At 52.5% G+C, this 10,747-nt stretch overlaps 1 protein-coding gene across 1 annotated transcript in view; it reads right to left on the bottom strand.

Annotated features, from left to right (window-relative positions):
- JADE2 (jade family PHD finger 2) overlaps window positions 1-10,747 on the bottom strand; it is a 78,221-nt gene that overhangs the window by 12,687 nt on the left and 54,787 nt on the right. The window contains exons 6-8 of the mRNA XM_009890910.1: window positions 9,355-9,522; window positions 8,704-8,820; window positions 621-1,082 (exon numbers count right to left, since the gene is read on the bottom strand). Coding sequence (XP_009889212.1) covers window positions 621-1,082; window positions 8,704-8,820; window positions 9,355-9,522 — 747 coding nt within the window. The remainder of the gene's footprint in view (window positions 1-620; window positions 1,083-8,703; window positions 8,821-9,354; window positions 9,523-10,747) is intronic.

Below are 10,747 nucleotides of genomic sequence, written 5' to 3'. Positions count from 1 at the left end.
CGCCGGCTCCCCGAGGAGCCGACCCACTTTCGGCTGCGGCAGGGCAGGGAATGCCCAGTCCCACTGGCCCTGCAGCTCACTCCCGCCATTCACCCGCCTTTGATGTTTAATGTGAGTAAATAAACGAAGTGTTCCTGTGCTCTGCTGCTGGGAAGCATCTGAGGGGCAGCACAGGATAATTTTGTGGTTTGAGACTACTACGCTATAGTGGATATAAGCTGCAGCATCATCTGTCTCCCAGCCACCCGGCCCCACTGATGAACCTCTCCCCGCAGACATTTGCTCTTTTGAACCCCCGGCTGAGACCACCACTAACTTTTTTTCACCAGTGTCAGCGTTTTGGCAGCAATGACACGCACGTGCAGAGCACTGGAGCGGACTGGATGGTCCATGTGATCCACCAGATTTCAAAAGGCTCGCCTGGGGATAAGGGGAAGTGGGGAGACGAGTGTGTGCTCCTCATCCTCTGAATCACTCTCGATGTGAAGGGACACAACTGTTAAGGGAGTTGAACTGAATCAAGAGGGAACAGGGCTTTCTCTGTCTAAAGGCACCAGCACACATTAAAGCAGCCCCGATGGATCATACGGGTACACCACTGAAGGAAAAGCTGTACTCACCCTCTCCAGGTCTTGCCTGAGGTGCATGAAGAGCTTTAAGCGTCGGTAGAGAACGTCCTGCTCTTGCTGGGCCAAGTTGTCCACCTCATCCGTTTTTGGTGTCAGCAGCGGTTTGTTGGAATTTGCTTTCCTCTTCAGCTTCCAGTACTGGTAGACAAAATCCACCAGTGATTCGCTTAAGTCAAGGTTCTCCGCTACCTCCGAAGGCTTCACGAGTTCATAGAAGTCCTCCTCCAGCTGCTGGAGCTTCTGCTTCCGCAGCGTGACCTTCTCCAAGTCCAGCTGGGCTTGGTCAGGCTCTGTCCGTGCCTCCTCGGGCAATTTGGTGGCACCGGTGCTGTGCTCAAGGCAGAAGGACTTGAACTTCACTTCATCGTTGTCTGCTAGAATAGTCCGCATGTCGAGGTTGTGGTCGAAGGCGCAGGTGACGTGGAACGCGGTGACGCAGGCCGGCATGGAGCACTGCGGGGAGAAGAACAGGGCTTACGGCCAGGCCAAAGCATCAGTGGGGGAGCTGCTTAGCAACTGGACCACAAGGCTTGCAACAAAAGCTGTGACACCATCTGAGTGACAACACCTACCATGAAGCCATGGATGCTCCACTACAGGCGTTCCTGATGGAGGAACAGCTGTATTGCCCAAGTCTTACACACCCATGAGCCGGACACCATAAACCCAAGCAGAAGAACCCAAGGTTGACTAGATATCAGCAACCACCTTCCCACCTTACCCGCTTCAATCCTTCTCTGTGCCAGGCCCTGCTCATCTTTCACCTACCATAAACAGGAGCTTCCAGTGGTTCTTCCAACAAGACATGTCAACAGGCATACACCACAGCCCGGGCCAATGGGATGCTCAAAGACTGTCAATGGATTTCTCCTGATGGAGAAATTTTCACCTGTATGTCACCCTTAAACTACTCCACTCTGTTACCACGTCTAAAGCTAATACGCCGTTTTTATTGAAAGCACACAGAACACGTCAAGGTTTCTGAGTGAACGTGGTATCTCAGAAGCAGCCAACGCTCCCGGAGCATGATGCCTTTCCTCTCTGGAAATTACACAGCCTCTAAAAGCTCCATTTAAAAAGAAAAAAAAAAAAAGGCAACTCAGGGCAACTCAGCATATACAGAGCAAAACATCATGAAAATCACTTTTTAGAACTAGTACTTTGGCTGGACTGTTGTCAAACTTGTGTCAGATTAATTTTTTAACAATTTCCCTAACTTACCTCATGCTTAAATTACTTTGGATCCTACAGGCAACAAATCTCAGCCTGGTTTCCTACAGAGGACCCCCCCACTCAAAGCCCTGCACCCACGTCCACGGCAGTACCTTCTCCTCCTCTACTCATTAACTGGCTTTTAATGGCTCATAGTGTCAGGTAATTATTTCAACCATAACCCATAAGAAATCAGTCTATTCCAGCTGCTAATGACCAGTTAAACTGCAATAATGAGACATTTTAAGTGGGCTATTACTGTAGGCACCATATTTCAGCATTTATAGAGGACTTGTTCTTGCTGGGGATGAAGATGCAGCTGTGGCCTGAAGGACCAGGCGGAGGCACGTGAAATTTCCCGGATGTTGATGAAAAACCATTCGGAACGCTGCAGAGCTTTACTGCGGCTTTGATGCACTTTGATTCTCGAAAAAGAAAAAAATAAATATATTCTGGTAGTAGTTGAGGAACAGAAGTTTTACGGATTTTTATCGTCATCCCATCAGCCCCGAATTCCTGCTCAGTCACCCAACGTGTGAACTTTTGACGTCGCTGCTTTTAGATATTTTCCCTTGACTTTGTTTATGAATCTGCCGGTGCTTATGAACGCGAGAGACTCGTGTGGCTGCCAGGGCCAAGAAAAGCGTAGGCAAGCGGTGTCCAAGTCCTCCCCTCCCAGGGCTCTCCAGGCCCTGCTCCAAAACCTCCAAAACCAGTGGGGAGAGCTGGATGAAGCCCCCCCCGCCCCCACCATGGCTCCGGGCAGCGATGCTGGGCACTAACTCCCGCAGGCACAAAGCACAAGCAGATTATTAACTCCTACCCCTGCTTACCCTCTTTAAATACGTCCTAATTCCAGCCTGAAACTGCTTGGCAAAATAGCTGCTTGCCTGCAAAAAACACAGGGGTGGGCAGGAGGTGCTGCCCTGCCTGCCCGTCCCGCGGGACCAGCCCTGTCCCAGCCTCGCACGCGGCCGAAGCACCAGCTCCGTCCTCAAGTATTTATTTCTGCTAACGAAGGAGGGACAGAGGGAGCCCAGCCTGACCTGCAGCGTCCAGGTTTATTGGGTGCAGTCAGTCTCTCAGGCACTGGCTTTTGAAGCGCGGGCGCTCGGTCCTGCAGCCACGGGGTAAGCATTAACGCACGGAGACGGGATGCGCTTTCAGGCTGGGGGGCTTTGCCAGCTGGAAATGCGCGTGACTGAGGTTTTTCCTTCGGTAGCCAAGATGGTGATGGTACTGCATGGAGCTACAGAGCTCCTGACGTACTCCTGATGTACTCCTGACGTACTCCTGATGTACTCCCGATATACTCCCAACATACTCCTGGTGTACTCCTGACATACTTGTGACATACTCCCGACGTACTCCCAACATACTCCTGATATACTCCTGACATACTCCTGATGTACTCCTGACATACTCCTGACGTACTCCTGATATACTCGTACTCCCAACCTACTTGGTGCATACTCCCGACGGACTCCCAACATACTCCTGATATACTCCCAACATACTCCTGATATACTCCTGACGTACTCCCAACATACTCCTGATATACTCCTGATGTACTCCCAACATACTCCTGATATACTCCTGACGTACTCCCAACATACTCCTGATATACTCCTGACGTACTCCTGATGTACTCCTAATGTACTGCTGACATGTACTCGTGACATACCCCTGACGTACTCCTGACGTACTCCTGACATACCCCTGACGTACTCCTGACGTACTCCCGACATACTCCTGGCGTACTCCCGACATACTTGTGACATACTCCCTACGTACTCCCAACATACTCCTGATATACTCCCAACGTACTCCTGATATACTCCTGACATACTCCCAACATACTCCTGATATACTCCTGACGTACTCCTGACATACTCCTGATGTACTCGTGACATACTCCTGATGTACTCCTGATATACTCCCGACATACTCCTGACACGCTCCTGCTGTACTCCATCCTGGCTGTTCTGGTACCACAGCCAGGGGTGCTTCAAACCGCAGCATCCTTTTGTGCTGTTATGCACACCAATACCTACGGTGGAGAAACTGGACACGGAGAACTCTCTGCCATCGGTGAACTATGCGCGCTGAGGAAAGCCACGCAGAGATGTCCCCTCCCTCCTGTTTCTGCCACCAGTGCTGATAATGGCATCAGCAAAACGGCTGTGGCTTCTGCCAGGACAACGTCCCGCTAACAGGAATGATCGTCACTCCACTTTAAGAATAAAGCAAATCGAATGACACCCGTCCTGGATCCCTCCTTCGACAGATGGCAGGCAGCACTTGTCAGAAATGGTGCCCAAAATGCAAATAGAAAATAATTAGGCAGCTCGGCTGACAGGGGAGCAAAGAAAGGTACCTGGTCGGCCACGGCTACCCAAGGACCTTCCATAAACTGACAATAAAAACATACTGATCTATCCCAGAATGGTGCTGGAACAAAGCTGCTCTTCGAGGGAGGGATCTGCCACGCAGAATAAACCAGGCTCAAAAGACCGGCGCTGTCCCCAAGTCTGCTTCGTTATCAATCGTGCTTCGTTATCTTAGAGCACCTCTCATTCAAGGATTTCAGCACACTTCGCTTATCCAGGCAAATCCATCCCCAAACAGAATTCCGAGAGAGAGGGTGAAAACTGCTCCAGAGATTAACGTGGGCTGTTAATTAGTCCTCGAACCACTCTTACTGGGAAGAAATAGAGGGATGATTTCATTTGCCAAGGAGTTTACCAGCTTGCAGCGGTACTCCCGCTGCAGTCTGGGGCCGGAGGGGAAGGAAGCGGCTCCTCCAACAAAACTGCGAGGGGAACTCAGGAAGGAAAAATTAATTACCGGTGCTGAACCCCAGCCAAGCCATCAGCCACAACACTTCTGCGGCCTCACAAAAACTACCACGTGATTTCCAGTGACCACAGATGGTCGGTCTGGATCCTGGTAGCGCTCCTCAGCCGAAATAGGCAATCTCAGCCTCGCGGACATCCTCGGAGGACGCGGGGCTGAGGCTGAGGATGGCGTGGGGGCTGCACGGTGCACACGCGCTGCTCTTCCCCAGGTGTCAAACTGCATGTTTTCAAAATTTTTTCAAAATTGTGCCAAACAGGCACAATTGGACACCAGCTGTGGGAACTACTGCACCAGTTATCCCAGTGGATGAGGACCAGCGGCACAAGCAGCTCAAGGGGAGCCGGCAGCAGCGGGCAGAGGAGTGATAATCATAGAATCATAGAATGGTTTAGGTTTGAAAGGACCTTGAAGATCATCAAGTTCCAACCCCCCTGCCATAGACAGGGATACCTCCCACCAGCCCAGGTTGCCCAAGGCCACCTCCAGCCTGGCCTTGAACACCTCCAGGGATGGGGCCTCAACAACTTCCCTGGGCAACCTGTTCCAGTGCTTCACCACCCTTAAAGTGAAAAACTTCTTCCTAATGTTTAATCTAAACCTGCCCTCTTCCAGTTTGAAGTCATTCCCCCTTGTCCTATCACTACATGCCCCAGTAAAAAGTCCTTCCCCGGCTCTCCTGTAGCCCCTTTAGGCACTGGAAGGCCGCAATAAGATCTCCCTGGAGCCTTCTCTTCTCCAGGCTGAACACCCCCAACTCTCCTCATAGCAGAGGTGCTCCAGCCCTCAGACCATCCTCATGGCTCTCCTCTGTACACGCTCCAGCAGGTTCATGTCCTTCTTATGTTGGGGACTCCAGAGCTGGACGCAGTACTCCAGGTGGGGTCTCACCAGGGTGGAGTAGAGGGGCAGAATCCCCTCCCTCGCCCTGCTGGCCACACTTCTGATGCAGCCCAGGGTCCGGTTGGCCTTCTGGGCTGCGATCACACATTGCTGGCTCATGCTGAGCTTCTCCTCAATCAGCACCCCCAGGTCCTTCTCCTCAGGGCTGCTCTCCAGCCATTCCCCGCCCAGCCTGGATTTGTGCTTGGGATTGCCCCAACCCAGTTGTAGGACCTTGCACTTGGCCTTGTTGAACTGCATGAGGTTGGCTTGGGCCCACCTCTCCAGCCTGTCCAGGTCCCTCTGGACGGCATCCCTCCCCTCCAGCATGTCTACCTCGCCAAACAGCTTGGTATCATCGGCAAACCTGCTGAGGGTGCACTCAACCCCACTGTCCATGCACGAGTCCGTAACAACGAGTTGAGTGGTGGAGGACACTTCCCAGGGCTTTTTTTCTCCAAAAAACACCACAAAAAAAGCAAGCTAGGAGATGATGACAGCAAAAGATCATGCCCTTCGGAGAAGCCTGCCAGCAACTAACAGAGACCTGGCATTTTGCGCTGCATTGAAAGGTCGTGGTGAGCTCTTCCAGTTGCTGTGACACGCGAGGAGGGAGTTGGTGAGGACGGAGCAGGGTCTCAAGCAAGCGCGGCCGGGACTCAGGCTGTGCCGGAGCCCCGCTCCCGGCACTCTCTTCTCCATCTCCGCAATGCAAACGAGAAAATTTCTGCTGGATACTCAAGTCCCTTTGGCATCTCCTGATGTCTGACCACAAGAACCACCGTGAAGTCATGATTTCCCCTTGATGGGAGCCAGAGAAAGCGTGCCTCCAGGGCTGCATCCCTGCCTGGCCCCGGGAGCTCTGGCTCGACTATGGCCATGCCGAGTTACGCTGGGTTCCCAGCTCTGCACCAGGAAAGCCAGGGAAGTAATCACGTGCAAGCGGCGAGGTCAGAGGCATGGAGAGCAGTGGGAAGCTTCCCCGGGTTTGTTTCCCTTTCGATGGTGAAATTTGGATGGAGAAAATCCCCGCGATGCAGAGAGGCGCCTATGAAAAACCTCCGCACATCGGTCTCTGCAGATGTAGTCAAGGTGGGCGTTTTCTTACGCAGCGCTGCTGCCTCTGAGCATCCCCGCGCCCCTCTGGGATGACGGTCTTCTGCTCCTCCATCCTGCCTTCCAGATCTCACCTCCTGTTTCAGCAGAGCCCAGTTCTACCCAGCCCCGTGGAAATGCCCCTCCTGGAAGCAACACCCCCTCCTTCCCCAGACCTGCCCCCCCCCCCCGCGGCACCTGATTCCCGCTGCCAGCGATAAAAGCTCAGTGCTCAAACAGAAAACAACCTTCTCCTTTCAGAGCTGGGTCATAAACCTGAAACGCTGACAAAAGTAGTTAGATTACACCTGTATAAACAGGCAGTAATCAAAAATATGCTCCATAAACATAAGCTTTCAAAACAGAGCTCTGTACCGCTGATGAGTACGGAGCGTGTTTATTTATCTATGGGTGAACTTGCTGATTTACCCCATAAATCCTTAAATAAAGGCACTGCCTGGTTGGTTTTTTTTTTTTCCCCCCTCTTTTCCTTGAAGCAAACCCATCCTGAGCGTGCCGGGGTGGCCTCGGCAAACGCTCCGGTGACAACCTTGTGAAGGCTTATAAACCGCGAGCTGTCGGCACAGGAGACAATAAAGCTCCTGTTCCATCTCAGGTGACCTTTAATGCAAATCCATTCCGTCCCAGGGATCTCACAGCTCCTGTGCCATGCCGGCGCTAAGAGGATGAAGCCTCAGAGAAGCTGAATTCTTTTTGATGCTGCCAAGCCTGTTTGCCTCCTTCCCTGCCCTTCCGTTCTTTGAAAGCAGTTGCCGTTATGACACAGTATCTCCATCTGGCAGGGTGAATAAGCAGATCCACCCAGAGCCATCAAAAAAGAAGTGAGTCAACGCTAGAGATTTAAAGAAGTATTGTGAGATTTCATTTCAAGCTGAGGGGATTGCTTTTAAATAGCTCCCTTTAAAGCACTAAACCCAAGGCAGTTCCACAAACGCAGCGGAACCTGCAGACCTCCCATTCCCATCGCCCTTCTGCAACCAGACAGCTATTTCTGGTCCCCGACAGCCACCGCTGCCTCCGCCGACCTCCGAGGAGCAGCTCCCGTTGCTGTACAGGAGCTGATCAGTCAGGATTGGTACTCCATCCAAAACTTTCTCCCAATTTTTCAAAGCTTAATGGCTATTCCAACCGCCCCTGCATGCCAAGGCTGCTTCGATGCCTGGTCTGCCAACGAAAGCGAGAGGCACTGGCACTGCAGCAGATCCCCCAGCCCATCCCCAGGGACCGCTGGGACATCACACTGGCAGAGCAGAGGGAATCGTTGGATGCAGACGAGCAGCAAAGCTCCCCAGATGCTCTCACACTGAGCGCACTGTGTTTTGGACGGAAGCTTCTGCTCTTTGCTCTCCAGGAAGACACACGATGGCCCGGGGAGCTCCGTCCCCACTTTTGTAACAGGAAAGCCCAGAGCGTCCCGTTTTTGGTCTAAAATGAGCACGTCTCGCCCCCTCGTTAGCACGCTGCTGCTGCTGTGGGGAGAGCAGGCAATCAGATGTCTGCGGTGGTTTGCTTAGGTGTGGAGAAAATGTGGGAATGTAATACGCGGTAAATAGTCTATTTTCTGAGCCAGCAGGCGAGCGAGGACTACCTCATCCCGGGGTTTCCTCATATCCCACCAGCTGCAAGGCTTCCCGGCCAACCCCCACTGGTTTGTGAAACACGTATCTCACGAGGATCTCACTTCCCCGGCAGCTACGCTAAGCCTTTCTGCCAGAGGTTCCTGATTTCAAACCAAGGTCATTTGCAGTCCCGGTAATTAGTGTCACTACAGCAACATCGCTGTGTTATGCAAAGAAAGTTAATCTAGATTCCTCGCACTCAATACATTAAATGATTGCAAACAACATCTGATGATGTCTGATGGGCGCTACCGCTCCCTGTCGCTAGATTTACTCAGAGCAGCAATAAGCCCTGGCCAGACCGTGTCCACCGACATCTCGAGAATCTCCAGTGGCTATTACAGGCACAACCCTGGAGGTCTGAGTTTCTTCGGTGCTGCGTTACGTACCTGAATACACGTCCCAGTGCACTCCTTGCAGAGGCTGCAGGACAAAGCCCATCTGCTTGCTGGGATATGTGAGATCTTCGTAATGGGTTCCATTTTTTCAGGACATCCAATGCTAACCTGGTCACGAAACAGAAAGACAAGTTGTAAATACTGGTTACCATCCCAAATCTCCAACAGGGGAATGTCTGCGGCAGTCTGAAAGAGGGATGGACTTTTAATGTTATTTTTCAGGGTCACTTGTAATTTGGGAAAAAAAAAACCCACAACCCCCCAAAAACAAATCTGGATGAAATGGAAGGAAAAATTCATGTTGGTGCTTTCTCTGCATTAATTCCTCATTTGGATATTACTGTGTAGCTCAGATGGGCACATGAAACTAGCTTTACCCTGCCCAGGAAGGTCCTATGAATTCCCCCCACCTCTTGTGTCCTTGCACCCCACCTCTGTGTCCTCCCTTAACAGAGGGTGCCCCTTGGCTGCTAATTAAACACACAGCCCAATGACCGACCAGCATCGCAGCTCTGACCTCGGCATGGCTTGACGAGCCAAACCGGACTTGCTATTCAGACCGCTAACGAACATCCTGGGCTGAGACTTGAAACCAGGTCCGTGCCCACCCGCACGTCAAGAGGAGCTTGGAAAACATCTTACTTCAGGTATCCATAAGGCACAGCTAACGTGGACCCATTTCGTCCCGCTCCGGGTGGGCTTCAGCGCTCCTCCTCTCTTCGGGCACAGTAGACACTTTGGCTGGACGCCGAGGGCGCAGGTCCGGCACAGCCAGCTCCCGATGGGGACCTTCAGGATGCCGTAGCACGCCTGCGCAGACACCAGAGAGGCGGATTAGTCCCAGCAGCCCGGGAAGAGCATCCTCCAGGGCCTCCTCCTTCCCTCACACCTTTTTCACTACTGCTGGCTTCTCGCCACCACATCTGGGCATCCTAATAACAACCAGATGTAAAGCAGCTCCGCAATCACAGACAGTGAGGTTAAGTTCTTCCTTCCTTGCTGCCTTCCCTATTTCCACATGGATACTCGTGCCGCATCAGTATGTCCTGCGTTGTAATTAAAAGCTAAGTATACAAATGTGCTGTGTATGGTGCTAAGCATCTGCTCGGCTCCAGGTCAGGCAGGGGGGACAACCAGGCTGCTCCACCAGAGCCCCCACCGCTGGTGGCTCTGCGATGATGGCATCTGCCCACTCATCTCCCACCGGTTCCTGACCAGCTACCAGACCCAGTATGACTCGGAGAAGTAAGAAATGCCGCATGGAGAAAAACTCTGAGGTAGCTGAGGGCTGAAAAGCCACAACCCCATGATTGAGGAAGATGGCCACACTGGTTACACACCCAACACACCCTAAAGGGGAAACGAAAATAACTACGGAAAGGTAAAAAGGGGAAACCGATAGTCATGAATATAAATGAGAAGGGAGGAACCATGAAGGACGGTAAATCTAAAGGATGATAAATCTAAAGGAGGCAAGGACTTTGATGGGTGGACTGTTCGGTGGATGAGGAATTGGTTGGATGGTCGTATTAATGACCAGTGGCCAATGGCTCAATGTCCAGATGGAGATCAGTAACAAGTGGTGTCCCTCAGGGGTCCACATGGGAACCAGTACCGTCATCAACGACACAGAGTGGGATTGAGTGCACCCTCAGCAAGTTTGCCGATGACACTGAGTGGTGCAGTTGGCACGCCTGAAGGACAGGATGCCATCCAGAGGGACCTGGACAAGCTCCAGAAGTGGGTCCATGTGAACCTCACGAGGTTCAACAAGGCCAAGTGCAGGGTCCTGCACATGGGACAGAGCAACCCCCGTTATCAATACAGGCTGGGGATGGAGGGATGGAGAGCAGCCCTGAGGAGAAGAACCTGGGGGTGATGGTGGGTGAGAAGGTCCCCGTGAGCCGGCAATGTGCGCTGGCAGCCCAGCGAGCCCCCCGCACCCCGGGCTGCACCCCCAGCAGCGTGGCCAGCAGGGCGAGGGGGGATTGTGCCCCTCTGCTGCGCTCTGCTCTGGGGAGACCCCCCTGCAGTG

Source organism: Charadrius vociferus, unplaced genomic scaffold (genome assembly GCF_000708025.1).
Source record: "Charadrius vociferus isolate BGI_N301 unplaced genomic scaffold, ASM70802v2 scaffold370, whole genome shotgun sequence".
Taxonomy (NCBI): Eukaryota; Metazoa; Chordata; class Aves; order Charadriiformes; family Charadriidae; genus Charadrius; species Charadrius vociferus.
Note: the sequence above shows the minus strand (reverse complement) of the source record. Positions and strands in the feature narration are given on the sequence as shown.